Source organism: Papio anubis, chromosome 20, assembly GCF_008728515.1.
Source record: "Papio anubis isolate 15944 chromosome 20, Panubis1.0, whole genome shotgun sequence".
NCBI classification, from domain to species: domain Eukaryota; kingdom Metazoa; phylum Chordata; class Mammalia; order Primates; family Cercopithecidae; genus Papio; species Papio anubis.
Genome location: NC_044995.1, coordinates 41,581,198 through 41,601,128, shown reverse-complemented (window position 1 = coordinate 41,601,128; position 19,931 = coordinate 41,581,198). Strand labels below are relative to the sequence as shown.

General features: G+C 53.0%; 1 protein-coding gene across 1 annotated transcript; it reads left to right on the top strand.

The window, feature by feature from the left end:
* Positions 1 to 5,598: 5,598 nt before the first annotated feature.
* Positions 5,599 to 19,508, top strand: ICAM1 (intercellular adhesion molecule 1). The gene is made up of 7 exons (XM_009193461.4): positions 5,599 to 6,309; positions 9,920 to 10,183; positions 17,359 to 17,664; positions 17,896 to 18,183; positions 18,266 to 18,520; positions 18,644 to 18,889; positions 18,976 to 19,508. Exons 1-7 carry the CDS (start codon positions 6,243 to 6,245, stop codon positions 19,146 to 19,148), a joined length of 1,599 nt encoding a protein of 532 aa, XP_009191725.1. The 5' UTR covers positions 5,599 to 6,242; the 3' UTR covers positions 19,149 to 19,508.
* The last annotated feature ends 423 nt before the right edge of the window (positions 19,509 to 19,931 follow it).

Below are 19,931 nucleotides of genomic sequence, written 5' to 3'. Positions count from 1 at the left end.
CCTCCCAAAGTGCTGGGATTACAGGCATGAGCCACCAAGCCTGGCTCCAAAAAATATTTATTAAAACTATGTTAATGCTGGCTGGGCACGGTGGCTCACGCCTGTAATCCCAGCACTCTGGGAGGCCGAGGCGGGCGGATCACGAGGTCAGGAGATCAAGACCATCCTGTCTAACACGTTGAAACCCCGTCTGCACTAAAAATACAAAAAATTAGCTGGGTGTGGTGGTGGGTGCCCGTAGTCTCAGCTACTCGGGAGGCTGAGGCAGGAGAATGGCATGAACCCAGGAGGCGGAGGCTGCAGTGAGCCAAGATTGTGCCACTGCACTCCAGCCTGGGTGACAGAGCAAGACTCCATCTCAAAACAAAACAAAACAAAAACAACAACAACCTGTTAATGCTTAACTACACGAAAATGATAATGAGATAAATGTGCATTTATTTAGAGAACTGAATGTGCGTCAGGCCGGTCCCTGCAGAGGAAATTTCCAGCATGACCTCATTCATTTGTGAAGACAGAGCAATCCTTCTGTGTTTTATTTGTTTGAGATGGATCTCGCTCTGTTGCCCAGACTGGAGTACAATGGCATGATCTCAGCTCTCTGCCACCTCTGGGTTCAAGAGATTCTCATGCCCCAGCCTCCCAAGTAGCTGAGATTACAGGCTTGTGCCTCCATGACCAGCTAATTTTTGTATTTTTACTAGAGATGAGGTTTCACCAGTTTGGGCAGGCTGGTCTCAAACTCCTGATCTCAAGTGATCCACCCACCTCGGCCTCCCAAAGTGCTGGGATGACAGCTGCCTGGTCAGCAACTGTTGTTTAGACATACACATTTTATTTGCTTGTCCAGCATGATCAGCCCTCCACTTTTTAAATTTTCTTTTCTTTTTTTTTTTTTTTTTGAGACAGAGTCTCACTCTGTTGCCCAGGTTGGAGTCCCGTGGCGTGATTTTGACTCACTGCAACCTCTGCTTCCCAGGTTCGAGCAATTCTTCTGCCTCAGCTTCCTGAGTAGCTGGGATTACAGGTGCGCGTCCCCATGCCCGGCTAATTTTTGTATTTTTAGTAGAGACAGGGTTTCACCATGTTGGCCGGGTTGGTCTCGAACTCCTGACCTCAGGTGATTTGCCTGCCTTGGCCTCCCAAAGTGCTGGGATTACAAGTGTGAGCCATTGCACCCGGCCTTAAATTGTATTTTTTATTTTTTTTTGTAGAGACGGGCTCTTGCTGTGTTGCCCAGGCTGGTCTTGAACTCCTGACCTCAAGTAATCTTCCCACCTCGGTCTCCAAAAGGGCTGGGATTACAGGGGTGAGCCACTGCACCCCACCTTCCCTCTACTTCTTGATGGTTTCCTTCTGCTATGAATGTGCATGTCCAGTTGTCTGCTTCTTAGAACAGATATTTACCGTCCTCATTCATCAGCCATTGGAGGACTGGGACCACTCAGATTATTGATCCGGCCCATTCTTCCGGGAGAGTTTCCTGGTGGCTGTCTTCCATCATCATAACCGGAATCAGATGAGTTTCCGTAGCCTTTTTTTCCCCCCACATCTTTGCTGAAGCAGAGTTTTGAAAAACAAAACCACAGACTAAGCTATTCCCCAGAAGAAATCTGTAATCAAAGATAAGGTCTGCCAGGCACAGTGGCGCTCACGCGTTCTGGAGGCCAAGGTGGGTGGATCACCTGAGGTCAGGAGTTCTAGACCTGCCAGGCCAACATGGTAAAACCTCGTCTCTACTAAAAATACAAAAATTAGCTGGTTGTGGTGGCACATACCTGTAATCTCAGCTACCTGGGAGGCTGAGGCAAGAGAATTGCTTGAACCTGGGAAGTGGAGGTTGCAGTGAGCCAAGATTGCACCACTGCACTCCAGCCTGGGTGACAGACAGAGCAAGACTGCGTCGCAAAAATATACATAAATAAAATAAAAAGTAAAATAAAAATACAAAAGTTGGTTGGGTGCGGTGACTCAGGCCTGCAATCCCAGCACTTCGGGAGGCTGAGGCGGGCAAATCATGAGATCAGAAGTTCAAGACCATCCTGGCTAACACGGTGAAACCCTGTCTCTACTAAACATACAAAAAATTAGCTGTGCGTGGTGACACGCACCTGTAGTCCCAGCTACTTGGGAGGCTAAGGCAGGAGAATCACTTGAACCTGGGAGGTGGAGATTGCAGTGAGCCGAGATCGTGCCACTGCACTCCAGCCTGGGTCACAGAGCAAGACTCCATCTCAGAAAAAAAAAAAAAAAAAATTAGCATGGTGGTGGGCACCTATAATCCCAGCTACTTGGGAGGCTGAGGCAGAATTTCTCCAACCTGGGAGGTTGCAGTGAGCCGAGCCAAGATCACACCTCCTGCACTCCAGCCTGGGCAACAGAGCAAGACTTTGTCTAAAAAAAAAGAAGGCCGGGCGCCGTGGCTCAAGCCTGTAATCCCAGCACTGTGGGAGGCCGACGGGCGGATCACGAAGCCAGGAGATGAGACCATCCTGGCTAACATGGTGAAACCCCGTCTCTACTAAAAAATACAAAAACTAGCCGGGCCAGTATGGGCTGTCGCCTGTAGTCCCAGCTACTCGAGGCTGAGCAGGAGAATGGCGAACTCGGGAGGGCGGAGCTTGCAGTGAGCTGAGATCCGGCCACTGCACTCCAGCCTGGGCGACAGAGCGAGACTCTGTCTCAAAAAAAAAAAAAAAAGAAAAGAAAAGAAAAAGAAAAAAAAAAAATCGAAATAGGCCGGGAGCAGTGACTCATGTCTGGAATCCCAGCCCAGCCCTTTGGGAGGCCAAGGTGGGTGGATCGCTTGAGGTGAGGAGTTCGAGACCAGGCTGGCCAACATGGTGTAACTCTGTCTCTACTAAAAACACAAAAATTAGCTGGGCCTGGTGGCATACGCCTGTAATCCCAGCTACTTGGGAGGCTGAGGCAGGAGAATCACTTAAACCTAGGAGGCAGGGGTTGTGGCAAGCCAAGATCGTGTCACTGCACTCTAGCCAGGGTGACAGAGCGAGACTCTGTCTCAAAAAAATAAAAAAGAAATTCAGCAAGTGAAGAGTTCAGCAATTCAAATATTAAGGTGAGTGTAAAGGAACGCCTAGGATGTGGCCCAGGATGGAGTAGGGGGATATTATTTTAGCAGAAAGCTCAGGGCACAAGACAGGAGGAGCCAGCCTTGTTGGGGATGAAGAGAAGAGCATTACAGGCTGAGGGAAATGCAAGGCGGTTGCACGGGACACCCTGGGATGGCTTCTGCCCTCGGTAGGCAGCCTCTGGTCTGAGGCCATTCTTTGGCCTGCCTGAGACTGCCTGGCACCCGGGAGGAAGCCCTGCCCTTCCTGGAGATAGAAGCAAAGGTCTGGGGAATCTCTGCTTCCGTTTTCCCTGAGAAAAAGCTTAAAGGAGCAGAGGACTGGTAGGTGCCTCCTCCCTCTGCCAGCCTGCCCCCCACCATGGCCATCCCACTCCCATCTCAAAAAGGCTCGGACCCTGATCAAGGAGTTATCCCCCTTGTCCCAGCACCTCCAGTTGGCCCAGTCTCCAAAACGGATGTCAAATTCAGCCCTTTCTCCAAGCACACTGCCCAGTCCAGGCCCCATTATTCATCTGGACTACAACAGTCACCACCTCTCCCATTTCCTAGTTGCAGCTCTTGAAGCCTCAACTGGGCCCCTGTGAACACTTGAGTCAGGGCAAGGTCCTTCCTCCGCTCACAACCCTCCATAGCTCCCACCTCACTGGGCATAAAAACCAAAGTCCTGGCCGGGCATGGTGGCTCAAGTCTGTTATCCCAGCACTTTGGGAGGCCAAGGTGGGCGGATCACCAGAGGTCAGGAGCTAGAGACCAACCTGGCGAAACCCCATCTCTACTAAAAATACAAAAATTAGGCATGGTGATGCACCCCTGTAGCCCCAGCTAGTCGGTAGGCTGAGGAGGGAGAATCACTTGAACCTGAGAGGCAGAGGTTGCAGTGAGCCGAGATCACGCCACTGCACTCCAGCCCGGGTGACAGAATGAGACTGGGGTTCAGAAACAGACAAAACAACAAAGTCCTCCCCAGGTGACAGGCACTTTCACTTATCTGCCCTGTCATCTCCCTGCCTGCTCCTCTCCTCCAGTCTCTTCCTTTGCTAAGCCTGCTCCAGCCACGCTTGTCTCCTGGATGTTCCTTTTTTTTTTTTTTTTTTTTGAGGCAGAGTCTCACTCTGTCACCCAGGCTGGAGTGCAGTGCATGGATCTTGGCTCACTGCAACCTCCGCCTGCCGGGTTCAAGAGATTCTCCTGCCTCAGCCTCCCAAGTAGGTGGAATTACAGGGGTGCACCACCACACTCGGCTAATTTTTGTATTTTGTGTAAAGACGGGGTCTCCCTATGTTGCCCAGGCTGGTCTTGAACTCCTGGGCTCAAGGGATCCTCCCATCTCGGCCTCCCAAAAGGCTGGGATTACAGACGGGAGCCACCGCGCCCAGCTGGATTTTTGTCTGACTCTGTTCATTCTTGCGTCCCCAGTACCTGAAAGGATGCCAAGCACACAGTAGGCGCTTAATAAACATTGAGCCACATGTTGAGAAAAGAACGGCGCCATTGTGGCTGCAAGTGGGACTTGGACCGCGCGGGGGAGCTCGCCGCCCGCGCACCTCGGGCTGGGGCGCGAGTCCGTAGAACCCGCCCGAGGAAGAACCCGTGGCGCAGGATTTTCCCAGGCCGTCTGAGGACCAGGGACGTCCCCAGTCCCACTCTGTGACTTTGCTCAGGCCGTTCCGGGGCGGGAATTCAGTACCCCTCAGCCCCCCAAGAAAAAAATATCCCCGTGGAAATTCCTTGGGAATGACCGAGGCGGGGAAAATATGCGTCCCTGGATGGCCAGTGACTCGCAGCCCCCTTCCCCGATAGGAAGGGCCTGCGCGTCCCGGGCCCCTTCGCTTCCCTTTCTGCTGCGCGACCTCCCTGGCCCCTCTGAGATCTCCACGGCGACGCCGCGCGCGCCCCACAACAGGAAAGCCTTAGGCGGCGCGGCTCGGCGCTTGGAGACTTCAGAGTCCCCAGCCTCGACGTGGTGGATGTCGAGTCTTGGGGTCACACGCACAGGCGGTGGCCAAGCAAACACCCACTCATATTTAATGCACGCGCCTGGGTTGCGGGAGCCTCGCGCGGAGGGCAGGGGTTCGAGCACCCCCTCTCCCTGCCTCACCTCGGAGCCTGAGGGCTGCCTTGTTTCCCAGCTGCAGGAAGGGGTTCGAGCGCCCCTTCTCCCTGCCTCGCCTCGGCGCCTGGGGGCTGCTGCCTCAGTTTCCCAGCGACAGGCAGGGGTTTCGAGCGCCCCCCTCTCCTCCCTCGTCAAGATCCAAGCTAGCCGCCTCAGTTTCCCCGCGGAGCCTGGGACGCCAGCGGAAGGGCTTGGCGCGTGGGGATCACGCAGCTTCCTTCCTTTTTCTGGGAGCTGTAAAGACGCTCCCGCGGCCAAGGCCGAAAGGGGAAGCGAGGAGGCCGCGGGGGTGTGAGTGCCCACGGGTGTAGAGAGAGGACACCGATTTCCCCGGACGTGGTCAGACCGCGCATCGTTACTCCCACGGTTCGCGTTAGCCGGGAGGTGCCTGGCTCTGCTCTGGCCGCTTCTTGAGAAATGCCCGTGTCAGCTGGGTGGGGACGTGACCCTAGGGGGAGGGGCACCCCTCAGTGGAGGGAGCCCGGGGAAGATTCCTGGTCCCCCACCCAGGCAAGGGGCTCATCCACTCGATTAAAGAGGCCTGCGTAAACTGGAGAGAGAGGACTTGAGTTCGGATCCCTTCGCAGCCTGGAGTCTCAGTTTACTGCTTTGTGAAATGGACACAGTAACAGTCCCCACTCTCCGGGGTAGTTGGCAGTATTTAACAGTACTTAATAAACCGCTTAGCGCGGTGTAGACCGTGATTCAAGCTTAGCCTGGCGGGGGAACGGGAGGCGTGTGGACCGGGAGCAGCCCCTGGGGTCATCGCCCCGCCACCGCCGCCCGATTGCTTTAGCTCGGAAATTCCGGAGCTGCAGCGGCCAGAGAGGGAGGACGACCCTGCTCGGCCCTGGCACCCTCTCAGTCCGGAAATACAGCAGCATTTGTTCCGGAGGGGAAGGCGCGAGGTTTCCGGGAAAGCAGCACCGCCCCTTAGCCCCCAGGTGGCTAGCGCTATAAAGGACCGCGCGCCCCACTGCGTCCCACTCGACGCTGAGCTCCTCTGCTACTCAGAGCTGCAACCTCGGCCTCGCTATGGCTCCCAGCGGCCCCCAGCCCGCGCTGCCCACACTCGTGGTCCTGCTCGGGGCTCTGTTCCTAGGTGAGTCAGGGGTGGGGATTGCCATCGGGCCAGCTCCGCAAAACTCCCGGAGGACCGGTTCCCAGGTCAGGTCATGCATACTTAGGTAGCTGTTTATGGGAAGGCGGGCTAGAGACAGCGATTGAAAGGCAACAGTCAGTGGGTTCGAATCCAGACCCTGCATCACCTCCACGTGTGGCCTCGGGCTATACATTGCAGCTTTGAAAAAGGGGGTTGGAGATGGAGGGGAGGGGCAGACCTCATTTTGTTGCCCAGGCCGGTCTTGAACTCCTGGGCTCTAGGGTGAGCCACCGCCTTGCTTGGCTAGATTGGGTCTCTTAAACTTCAGTTTCTCAGCTGTAAAACGGGAAACATCATAGCAGCCACCTGGCAGGGTATCTTGGCCCAGCACAGCACCTGGTCCCAGGACTCAATCATGATGGTTTGGGAACTTGGCTGTGTGCCAACCCAACAAGGCTTAAGGGACCCCCACCCACTTCAAGATGTATATTCTGTTCCTCATCCTCTCTGCCCCTGGGGAAGTCCAGGGCTGCTTCTACTCAGGGGAATTCCAGAGCTGACTTATCCGTGGCCCAAGGCTGAGAAGTGGGAGGCACCAGCACACCCTCCCCCAGCTCCAGCCTAGCTAGGGCAGAGGGAAGGGGTCAGAGGATCTTTCAAGGTGGTGTAAGTTTGGGGAACCAGGAAGGTGAGAGATTGACAGCTTGGTTAACAGCTCAACAAAGCCTCAGATCCAGGCCAGCGTGGTGGTTCATGCCTGTAATCCTGACACTTTAGGAGGCCCAGACGGGTGAATCACTTAAGGTCAGGAGTTGGAGACCAGCCTGGCCAACGTGGCAAAAGCCTGTCTCTACTAAAAATACAAAAATTAGCTGGCATGGCAGTGGGCACCCGTGATCCCAGCTACTCGGGAAGCTGAGGCAGGAAAATCCCTTAAACCCAGGAGGCGGAGGTTGCAGTGAGCTGAGATGGTGCCACTGCACTCCAGCCTGGGAGACATAGAGAGATTTGGTCTCAAAAAACAAAGCGTTCTGATCCAGACTCAGACCCAGATCGCACTGCTTTCTAACTGAGTAACCATTTCCCTTTATGAAATGGGAATGGTACCAGAATCTTCCTTGGAAAATATATGGAGTCAATGTTCTCACACCCCCATCCAAGATAGAACAAATCCTAGACAAGAATCTTTGAAGTGGGGCAGTGCTGGGCTCAGACATTTTTTCCCACCTTTGGAGGCAGCAGAATCTGAGGGACCTAATCCAAATAGGCCCGCCCTGCTGCGTGCCCTCCCTCCATCCCTCCATCCATCCATCCCTCCCTCCCTCCCTCCCTCCCTCCCTCCCTTCCTTCTTTCCTTCCTTCCTTCCTTTTTTTGAGACAGAGTCTCACTCTGTCGCCTAGGCTGGAGTGCAGTGGCGCGGTCTGGGCTCACTGCAACCTCTACCTCTCAGGTTCAAGCGATTCTTCTGCCTCAGCCTCCCTGAGTAGCTGGGACTACAGGCGTGTGCCACCACGCCCGGCTAATCACTGTGTTAGCCAGGATGGTCTTGATCTCCTGACCTCATGATCTGCCCACCTCAGCCTCCCAAAGTGCTGGGATTACATGCATGAGCCACAGTGCACACCCTGTAAGCCCTTTCTTTCTTTCTTTCTTTCTTTCGTTCGTTCGTTCTTTCTTTTTTTTTTTTTTTTTTGATGGAGTCTTGCTCATCCCGCAGGCTGGAGTGCAGTGGCACTATCTCGGCTCACTGCAAGCTCTGCCTCCTGGGTTCACGCCATTCTCCTGTCTCAGCCTCCGGAGTAGCTGGGACTACAGGCGCCTGCCACCACGCCCGGCTAATTTTTTTTGTATTTTTAGCAGAGACACGGTTTCACGGTGTTAGCCAGGATGGCCTTGATCTCCTGACCTCGTGATCCGCCCGCCTCGGCCTCCCAAAGTGCTGGGATTACAGGTGTGAGCCACCACTCCCGGCAGCCCCTTTCTTACCTGCCCTTACCTGCAAGGTAGCCAGTTGCTACCTGCCCCGTGCTGAGTTACTTGTATTAGCAAGGAACAGGGTGGCTATACTCACACACCTTACAGATGGGGAAATTGAGGCCCAAAGAGGGGGAAGCTACGTGTCTCAGGGAGTGAGGAGCCAGTCTGATTCCTGGAGGGCTGACTCTCTCCACCTTACTTCTTGGGAGGGAGGAGGGCACCAACTTCACGTTAAAATCTGGTTGGACACAGTGACTCACACCTGTAATCCTGGCATTTTGGGAGGCTTAGGTGGGAGGATCGCTTGAGGCGAAGAGTTTGAGATCAGCCTTAGCAACATAGGGAGACCCCATGTCTACAAAAATGTTTTTCAAATATTAGCCAGGTATGGTGGTGTCCTGTAGTCCCAGCTACTTGGGAGGCTGAGGTGGGAGGATCACTTGAGCCCAGGAGTTCAAGGTTACAGTGAGCTATGATTGTACCACTGTATTCCAGGCTGGGTGACAGAGGGAGACCTGTTAAAAAAACAAAAAAACCGATGGCTAAAATCCTCCCATGGCTCCCTATTGCCCTAAGTATAAAGAACACATGTGGCCGGGCACGGTGTCTCACACCTTGTAATCCCAGCACTTTGGGAGGCTGAGGTGGGCAGATCACTTGAGGCCAGGAGTTTGAAAGCAGCCTGGCCAACGTGGCGAAACCCCGTCTCTACTAAAAATACAAAAATTAGCCAGGTGTGGTGGTGCTTGCCTTAGTGCCAGATACTCTGGAGGCTGAGGCAGGAGAATCACTTGAACCTGGGAGGCGGAGGTTGCAGTGAGCTGATATCGCGCCACTGCACTCCAGTCTGAGTGACAAAGCGAGACTCCATCTCAAAAATAATAATAATAATAAATACCAGCACACATCTTTAGCATGGCCTTCAGTGCCCATGGGATCTTCCTTAATTGATCTCCCGCTCTTCATCCTTGCTCACTCAGCTCCAGCCACCCTGCCCGAGGACCTCTGTACTTGCCTGGAACTTACTTCCCTTTTCTCTGGACAGCCAGCCCTTTCTCATCATTTCGATCTCTGCTGAAACATTACCCTGTCACCAAGGCACTGTCTATTCTATCACCCTGTTTTGTTTTTGTCAAAGCTCATATTAACATCAGTTATTAATTATCTTGTTTGCTCATAATTTTTTTTTTTTTTTTTTTTGAGACAGAGCCTCGTTCTGTTGCTCAGTCTGGAGTACAGTGGCACAATCTTGGCTCACTGTAACCTCCGCCTCCCGGGTTCAAGTGATTCTTGTGCTTCAGCCTCCCAAATAGCTGGGACTACAGGCACATCCCACCATGACCGGCTAATTTTTGTATTTTTAGTGGAGACGAGGTTTCGCCATGTTGGCCAGGCTGATCTCAAATTCCTGACCTCAAGTGATCTGCCCACCTTGGCTCCCAAAGTGCTGGGATTACAGGCGTGAGCCACCATGCCTGGCCTGCTCATGAATTTTCTCTTTAACTTCCACATCGAAGGCAAAGTATTGTCTTGTTGAGGCTGTGCCTCCAGCACCTGGCGCAGGCTGGGCGCACATTCCCATTGATGAACCTGATTTGTAATGCCTGTCACCTCTTACCTCGTTTCTTCTAGGACCTAGCAATGCCCAGACATCTGTGTTCCCCCCAGAAGTCATCCTGCCCCGGGGAGGCTCCGTGAAAGTGAATTGCAGTGCCTCCTGTGACCAGCCCATCTTGTTGGGCATGGAGACTCCGTTGCCTAAAAAGGAGATACTCCCGGGTGGAAACAACTGGAAGATGTATGAACTGAGCAATGTGCAGGAAGATAGTCAACCAATGTGCTATTCAAACTGCCCTGATGGGCAGTCAGCAGCTAAAACCGTCCTCACCGTGTACTGTGAGTAACTGAGCCCGGAGGGCTGGACTAGGCAGACTGGAGTGGGAGAGACGTAGAGGGGCACCTGCAGTGGCCTGGGGGAATCTTTGTTACTTGCTGGTAGGGTCAAGGAGGGGCTCCTTGAAGGGCAGGTGGGGACATCCTTAGAAAGTCCCTTTAGGCCAGGCACGGTGGCTCATGCCTGTAATCCCAGCACTTTGGGAGGCTGAGGTGGGCGGATCACGAGGTCAGGAGATCGAGACCATCCTGGCTAACACGGTGAAACCCCATCTCTACAAAACAAAAATACAAAAAAACTAGCCGGGCAAAGTGGCGGGCGCCTATAGTCCCAGCTACTCAGGAGGCTGAGGCAGGAGAATGGCGTGAACCAGGGAGGCGGAGCTTGCAGTGAGCCAAGATCCGGCCACTGCACTCCAGCCTGGACGACAGAGCGAGACTCCGTCTCAAAACAAAAAAACAAAAAAACAAAAAAATTAGCCAGGCATGGTGGAGTGTGCCTATAGTCCATCCCTGGGAGGCTGAAGCAGGAGAATCACTTGAACCCAGGAGGCGGAGGTTGCAGTGAGCTGAGATCATGCCACTGCACTCTAGCCAGCCTGGGTGACAGAGTGAGACTGTGTCTCAAAAAAAAAAAAAAAAAAAAAAAATTAGCTAGGCATGGTGGCATAAGTCTGTAATCCCAGGTACTCATGAGGCTGAGGTGGGAGGATCACCTGAGCCCAGGGAGATGGAGGCTGCAGTGAGCTATGATCATGCCACTGCACTCCAGCATGGAAGACAGAGTGAGACCCTGTCTCAAAAACAAAAACAAAAAAACAGCAAAAAAAAAAAAAAAAAAAAAAAAAAACCCAGTCCTGGAAAGAGGTCTATAGGTGTCCCTACCTACAAGGGAAGTGGTGGGAGTTATGGCACTATTCACTGCCACTTTGTACAAAGGGCAAATGGGAAAGGCTAGAGAGAGAAAGCGTGGCTTGGCCATACCACAGAATAGCATGCGACCGTGTAGAAGAATCAGGAAGTTCCTGTGAACTGAAAAAGAATAAGCTCTGGGGTGTATTGTAAAGTCAAAATGAAAGAAGGTGGCTGGGCGCAGTGGCTCATGCCTGTAATCCCAGCACTCTGGGAGGCTGAGATGGGCGGATCACCTGAGGTCAGTAGTTCGAGACCAGCCTGACCAACATGGAGAAACCCCGTCTCTACTAAAAATACAAAAAAAAAATTAGCCAGGCATGGTGGCACATACTTGTAATCCCAGCTACTTGGGAGACTGAGGCAGGAGAATCTCTTGAACCTGGGAGGTGAGGCTATGAGCTGATTACACACCAGACCCAGCTTGGCAAGAAGAGTGCGAAACTCCGTCTCCAAAAAAAAAAAAAAAAAAAAAAAGAAAAGAAATGAAAGAAGGTATGTTGAATATGAATGGCATGCCACCCTCACATTAGGGAGTGGCAGAGGGGCAGTTTCGGGGAGGCTGTATTTATGTATAAAATAGTCCTAAAAGGAAGTGGGAGAAATGACAATATTAGTTGGCTATGAGAAGACAGGCTGCGAGGCTGTGGGAGAGGGTTTGGGTGTGAAGAATTCATTTTTTTTTTTTTTTGAGACAGAGTTTCACTCTTGTTGCCCATGCTGGAGTGCAATGGCACGATCTCTGCTCACTGCAACCCCCGCCTCCCGAGTTTAAGTGATTCTCCTGCCTCAGCCTCCCGAGTAGCTGGGATTATAGGCACGAGCCACCACGCCTGGCAAATTTTGTAATTTTAGTAGAGACAGGGTTTCTCCATGTTGGTCAGGCTGGTCTTGAACCCCAACCTCAGGTGATCCACCCGCCTCGGCCTCCCAAAGTGCTGGGATTACAACGTGAGCCACTGCGCCCGACCGAGAATTCTTTTTTTTTGTTGTTGTCTTTTTGAGATGGAGTCTTGCAGTGTCCCCAGCCTGGAGTGCAATGACGCGATCCCGGCTCACTGCAACCTCTCCCTCCTGGGTTCAAGCGATTCTCCTGCCTCAGCCTCCCAAGTAGCTGGAATTACAGGCGCCCACCACCACGCCTGGCTAATTTTTGTATTTTTAGTAGAGACGGAGTTTCATCATGTTGGCCAGGCTGGTCTTGATCTCCTGACCTTGTGATCTGCCTGCCTCGGCCTCCCAAAGGCTGGGATTACAGGCATTAGCCACCGCACCCAGCTGAGAATTCTCTTTGCGTTCTTCCTACTTTGGGGACTTTGAATGGTGGGAATTAGTTACCAAGGCCAAAATAAGGAATTCAAATGAAAACAAAACAAGGGCCGGGCGCGGTGGCTCAAGCCTGTAATCTCAGCACTTTGGGAGGCCGAGACGGGCGGATCACGAGGTCAGGAGATTGACACCATCCTGGCTGACACGGTGAAACCCCGTCTCTACTAAAAAATACAAAAAACTAGCCGGGCGTGGTGACGGGCACCTGTAGTCCCAGCTACTCGGGAGGCTGAGGCAGGAGAATGGCATGAACCCAGGAGGCGGAGCTTGTAGTGACCTGAGATCCGGCCACTGCACTCCAGCCTGGGCAGCAGAGTGAGACTCCGTCTCAAAAAACAAAACAAAACAAAACAAAACAAAATCAAAGAAGAAAAAACAGAAGAGCACTGGGCAGGCCAGGCACAGTGGCTCTATATGCCTATAATCCCAGCAATTTAGGAGGCCGAAGTAGGAGGATCGCTTGGAGGCCAGGAGTTGGACACCAGCCTGGGCAACACAGCAAGACCCCATAGCTACAAAAAATAAAAAACCTAGCCAAGCGTGGGTGGCATACTTGTAGTCCCAGATACTCAGGAGGCTGAGGTGGGAGGATCACCTGAGCCCGGGATGTCCAGGCTGCAGTGAGCCGTGATGACACCACTGCACTCCAGCCTGGGTGACTGAGAGAGACCCTGTCTCTAAAATATAAAAACTGGCCAAGTGGCTTTGGGATTAGCCTTGGGTTCTAGTCCTAGCAAGGCCTTTAACAGTGTGGGGGACATGGCTTCTGTGTTTACTTTGCAATCAGGTGAGACCTCCTCTGATGGGTAAAATGACACGGTGAGGGACAAAGGACATTCTGCTATCATTGTGTCAGGACAAGGAAGCCTCTGGGTAAATGATCAGCTTTGCTCCTGATTTGGAGGGTGGGTGAGCAGATGCTGACCTTCCCAGGTGAGGGAAGTCCCTGAACATTCCAAGCAGCTTCTGAAACCCCCAGGGAAACCTCTTTGAAGGTCTTTTCTGCATCTCTGATAAGTTGTTTTTTTGTTTTTGTTTTTGTTTTTATTTGAGACAGAGTCTTGCTATGTTGCCCAGGCTGGATCACTGCAACCTCCATCTCCCAGGTTCAAGCAATTCTCCTGCCTCATCCTCTCTAGTAGCTGGGATTACAGGCACCCGCCACCATGCCTGGCTAATTTTTGTATTTTTAGTAGAGACAGGGTTTCACCAAGTTGACCAGACTGGTCTCGAATTCCAGATCTCTGGTGATCCACCCGCCTCAGCCTCCCAAAGTGCTGGGATTACAGTCTTGAGCCACCGCTCCTGCCTCTGCCTGATAGCTGAGAGCGTAGAATTCCAGGTTTGAGACCTGGCTCTGCCACATTTCTCCCTCTATGACTGTCGGTGCCCCACTTTGCCTGAGTTTTTACCTCTGTGAAATGGAGCAGATGGCTGGCACAGGTAGCAAAGGAGTAAAAGGTGTGTGGGAGGGTGTTACCTGAGAGAGACTGTAGCTTAGTCTCGCACCACCCCTGGTGTAAACATAAAGAAGCCTCCCTGGATGGCTCAATCTTCTCCAAATAGGTTAGAGGTGTAATTCTTAGAGGAGGTGACCACTAGCTGGGCTTTGAAGGATGTGTAGGAGTTCATAAAGACAGGCATTCTGGGCAGGGGGAATAGCCTGGGCAAAAGTTTGGAGCAGGGAGGAATCTTGATGGGGGCAGGAGGAGGAGGAGGTAGGTTAGGTTAGTGTGGGCCAGGTGCAGTGGCTCACACCTGTAATCCCAGCGCTTTGGGAGGCCAAAGCAAGAGGATTGATTGAACCCAGGAGTTAGAGACCAGTCTGGGCAACATAGTGAGACCCTGTCTCTAAGAAAAAATTAAAAAATTGGCAGCGTACAGTGGCATATGCTTGGACTCTCAACTACTCTGGAGGCTCAAGTGAGAGGATCATTTGAGCCCAGGTATTTTTTTGGTTTTGTTTTTTTGAGATGGATTCTTTCTCTGTGGCCCAGGCTGGAGTGCAGTGGTGCCATCTTGGCTCACTGCAGCCTCCGCCTCCTGGGTTCAACCGATTCTCCTGCCTCAGCCTCCCGAGTTGCTGGGATTACAGGTGCCCACTATCATGCCCAGCTAATTTTTTTGTATTTTTAGTAGAGATAGGGTTTTACCATGTTAGCCAGGCTAGTCTTGAACGCCTGACCTCAAGTGATCCTCCTGCCTCGGCTTCCCAAAGTGCTGGGATTACAGATGTGAGTCACTGAGCCTGGTCAAGCCCAGGAATGTGAGGTTACAGTCAGCTATGATTGCACCACTGCATTCCAGCCCGGATGACAGAGAGAGACCCTACCCCTAAAAAAAAAAAAGTTGATTGATGGGAGGAGGGGTGAGGTTGGCAGTGCCTTGAATGCCAGGTGGAGGAGCTGGGACTTCCCTTCTCGGGGTGATAGGGAGTCCTGGAGGGTTTGTGAGCAGGCCAGGGATTAGATAGCTGAAGGCTGGATTTACCGGAAGCCAAACAGCAGTTGGCTATGGTCCTTGTCCATGCGGCCCATGTTGTGGGCAGTGACCGTATCCAAGAAGGGAAGGACAGACAAGTATTTGAATACTTCAGTGACCAGGATTTGGTAAAGGACTGAAGGTCAGAGTCAGGAGAGGTGAGAGCAGGAGAGACTCCCTCTCCTCTGCACCAGGCAGCTGAGCTGGGTTTCCTCTAGGGGCTGAGGTTTGAGGGTACCTGAAGTTCTGTAAGAGTCTGTAGGAGGTGGTAAGAAAGAAGAGCTGGAAGTCAGAGTTTTCTTGACCATATATATATATATTTTTTTAACAGCTTAACAGCTTTCTGTTTTATTTTTAGACACAGGGTCTCACTTTGTCACCCAGGCTGGAGTACAGTGGTACAATCATAGCTGACTGCAGCCTCCAACTCCCAGGTTCAAGAAATTCTCCTCCCACCCTTAGCCTCCTGAGTAGCTGGGACTACAGGTGTGGGCCGCCAGAAAGCCCAGCTTGTTTTTTTTTTTTTTTGGTGTTTGTTTTGAGACGGAGTTTCACTCTTGTTGCCCAGGCTAGAGTGCAAAGCCACGATCTTGGCTCACCTCACAACCTCTGCCCCCCAGGTTCAAGCAATTCTCCTGCCTCAGCCTCCTGAGTAGCTGGGATTACAGGCACCACCACTCTGCTGGCTAACTTTTTGTGGTTTTTAGTAGAGATGGTGTTTCTCCATTTGATCAGGCTGGTCTCAACTCCTAACTCCAGGTGATCCACCCACCTCGGCCTCCCAAAGTGTTGGGATTACAGGCATGAGCCACTGTGTGGCCCCTTTTTTTTTGAGATGGAGTCTCCCTCTGTCACCCAGGCTGGAGTACAGTGGCACGATCTCAGCTCACTGCAAGCTCCGCCTCTCGGCTTCACACTATTCTCCTGTCTCAGCCTCCCGAGTAGCTGGGACTACAGGCGCCCACCACCACGCCCAGCTAATTTTTTGTATTTTTAGTAGAGATGGGGTTTCACCGTGTTAGCCAAGGTGGTCTTGATCTCCTGACCTCGTGATCCGCCCGCCTCGGCCTCCCAAAGAGTTGGGATTACAGGTGTGAGCCACCACGCCTGGCCTGGCCAGGCTGGTCTTGAACTCCTGACTTCAGGTGATCCATCCGCTCCAGCCTCCCAAAGTGCTGGGATTACAGGCATGAGCCACCGCGCCCGGCTGAAGCACAGCTTATTTTTTATTTTTTATTTTTTTGAGAAATGAGGTCTCGCAATGTTGCCCAAGCTAGCCTTGAACTCCTGGCCTCAAATGATCCCGCCTTGGCCTCCCAAAGTACTGGGATTACAGGTGTGAGCCACCATGCTCCAGCCTTGCTTTCTTGAGATATGATTTAGAATACCATGAAATTCATCGCTTAGATGGGGTTTCGCTATATTGGTCAGTCTGGTCTCGAACTCCTGGCCTCGTGATCCACCCGCCTTGGCCTCCCAAAATTCTGGGATTAAAGGCATGAGCCACCGCGCCCTGCCAACCTGTTTATTTTTTATTTTTCTTTGAGATGGGGGTCTCCCTATGTTGCCCAGGCTTGTCTTGAACTCCTGGCCTCAAGTGAGCCTCTTGCCTTGGCCTCACAAAGTGCTAGGATTACGGCCTGAGCCATCACACCTGGCTAACAGGTTTTTTGTTTTGTTTTGTTTTGTTTTGTTTTGTTTTGTTTTAAAGAATGTCTAGACCAGGTGTATTTGCTCTCACCTGTAATCCCAGCACTTTGGGAGGCCAGGGTGGGCAGATCATTTGAGGTCAGGAATTGGAGACCAGCCTGGGCAACATGCTGAAACCACATTTCTACTAAAAATACAAAAATTAGCTGGGTGTGGTGGCGCATGCCTGTTATCCCAGCTACTCAGGAGGCTGAGGCAGGAGAATCGCTTGAACCCAGGAGGCAGAGGTTGCAGTGAGCCAAGATTGCGCTATCGCCCTCCAGCCTGGGCGACAGAAGGAGACTTAGTTTAAAAAATTAATTAATTGGTTAAAAATAAAAATACAAAAATTAACCAGGTATGGTGATATGTGCCTGTAATCTGAGCTACTCAGGAGGCTGAAGCAGGAGAATCGCCTGAACCCCAGAGGCGGAGGTTGCAGTGAGTCGAGATCAAGCTACTGTTTGCCCAGTCTAGTGCATTGGGCTGCTGAATTTATTTGACCAGACACCTAGCAATTGACTTTGAAGTTCTTTTCCACTTTTCACTCTAAGATGCTGCTGTCATGAATAAGGAATTTTTGATCCCCTTCACAAACACTCAGGTCCCTTTTACCAGCTTTCACTTGACATTCCTATCTGCTTAGATGTCTGGGAGTGTTTGGGGGAGATACCGAAGAGGTGGGGCTCCAAGGCAGGTGCGGTTTGTCTGTTAGGCAGGCAACAAGGTCCAGTTCACCAGACGCCCCCACCTCTGTTTTCCTGCAGGGACTCCAGAACGGGTGGAACTGGCACCCCTTCCCCCTTGGCAGCCGGTGGGCAAGAACCTTACCCTACGCTGCCAGGTGGAGGGTGGGGCACCCCGGGCCAACCTCACTGTGGTGCTGCTCCGTGGGGAGAAGGAGCTGAGCCGGCAGTCAGCGGTGGGGGAGTCCGCCGAGGTCACAACCACAGTGCCCGTGGGCAGAGATGACCACGGAGCCAATTTCTCGTGCCGCACTGAACTGGACCTGCGGCCCTATGTGCTGAAGCTGTTTGAGAACACCTCAGCTCCTCACCAGCTCCAAACCTTTGGTAAGGATTGAAGAAGCCAGCAGGGAGAGGGTGGAGGTGGGGTATCCTGCAATGGGGTGCCTGTGGCCGCAGGATCTTTTGAGACGGGTGTGGCCCCTGCTAAGGGATGCGTGTGTTCTAGGCTGCTGAGTCACCCTGGAAGAGGATCTCACAGGAGGGGGAATGAAATGCCCCAGAGAAGGGTTTCAGGATGTCCATCCCCATCTGCTCACACCTTCCTTCTCTCCCTAGACCTGCCAGCGACTCCCCCACAACTTGTCAGCCCCCAGGTCCTAGAGGTGGACACGCAGGGGACCGTGGTCTGTTCCCTGGACGGGCTGTTCCCAGTCTCAGAGGCTCAGGTCTACCTGGCACTGGGGGACCAGAAGTTGAATCCCACAATCACCTATGGCGACAACTCCCTCTCGGCCAAGGCCTCAGTCAAGGTGACCGCAGAGGAGGAGGGCACCCAGCAGCTGTTGTGTGCAGTAATGCTGGGGACCCAGACCCAGGAGACACGGCAGACAGTGACCATATACAGTAAGAAGAGGCAGGGGTGGAGCGGGGCTTCTCGGGGGTGTGACCTGAATCCGGGACGGGGCTCACTGTGTGCTCATCCCAGGCTTTCCGGCACCCAACGTGAATCTGACCAAGCCAGAGGTCTCAGAAGGGACCGAGGTGATAGTGGAGTGTGAAGCCCACCCTAGAGCCAAGGTGATGCTGAATGGGGTTCCAGCCCAGCCACCGGGCCCGAGGGCCCAGTTCGTGCTGAAAGCCACCCCAGAGGACAACGGGCGCAGCTTCTCCTGCTCTGCAACCCTGGAGGTAGCCGGCCAGCTTGTACACAAGAACCAGACCCGGGAGCTCCGTGTCCTGTGTGAGTGGGGCTTCTGGTCAATGACCCCTATCCCCCAAGGCCCAATCCCTGAAGTCCCATCAGGTCTTGCCCTCCAAGTCCTGCCCCTACCCACCTCCATGGCATCTTGTTGTGTTTTTCCAGATGGACCCCGATTGGACGAGAAGGATTGTCCGGGAAACTGGACGTGGCCAGAAAATTCCCAGCAGACTCCAATGTGCCAGGCTTGGGGGAACCCCTTGCCCCAGCTCAAGTGTCTAAAGGATGGCACTTTCCCACTGCCCATTGGGCAATCAGTGACTGTCACTCGGGATCTTGAGGGCACCTACCTCTGTCAGGCCAGGAGCACTCGAGGGGAGGTCACCCGCGAGGTGACCGTGAATGTGCTCTGTGAGTGAGCCGGCGTGCACAGCTGGGTGGGGGAAGGGGCCATGAACCCGATGCAATCCTCACCCCCCATTGTATCCTCCCCACAGCCCCCCGGTATGAGGTGGTCATCATCCCTGTGGTAGCAGCCGCAGTCATCCTGGGTACTGCAGGCGTCGCCACGTACCTCTACAACCGCCAGCGGAAGATCAGGAAATACAGACTACAACAGGCTCAAAACGGCACCCCCATGAAACCAAACACGCAAGCCACGCCTCCCTGAACCTATCCCAGGACAGGGCCTTTTCCTCGGCCCTCCCATATCGGTGGCAGTGGTGCCACACTGAACAGAGTAGAAGACGTATGCCATGCAGCTACACCCACTGGCCCTGGGATGCCAGAGGACAGGGCATTGTCCTCAGTCAGATGCAGACAGCATTTGGGGCCATGGTACCTGCACACCTAAAACACTAGGCCACGCATCTGATCTGTAGTCACATGACTAAGCCAAGAGGAAGGAGCAAGACTCAAGATCTGATTGATGGGGCCGGGCGCGGTGGCTCAAGCCTGTAATCCCAGCACTTTGGGAGGCCGAGACGGGCGGATCACGAGGTCAGGAGATCGAGACCATCCTGGCTAACAAGGTGAAACCCCGTCTCTACTAAAAAATACAAAAAACTAGCCGGGCGAAGTGGCGGGCGCCTGTGGTCCCAGCTACTCGGGAGGCTGAGGCAGGAGAATGGCGTGAACCCGGGAGGCGGAGCTTGCAGTGAGCTGAGATCCGGCCACCGCACTCCAGCCTGGGCGACAGAGCCAGACTCAGTCTCAAAAAAAAAAAAAAAAAAAAAAAAAAAAAAGATCTGATTGATGGATGTCAAAGTCTAGCCTGACGAGAGGGGAAGTGGTGGGGGAGACATACCCCCACCATGAGGACATACAGCCGGGAAATGCTGAAACTTGCTGCCTGCTGGGTATGCTGAGACCCCACAGACTTACGGAAGAAGTGGCCCTCCACAGACATGTGTAGCATCAAAACACAAAGGCCCACGCTTCCTGATGGATGCCA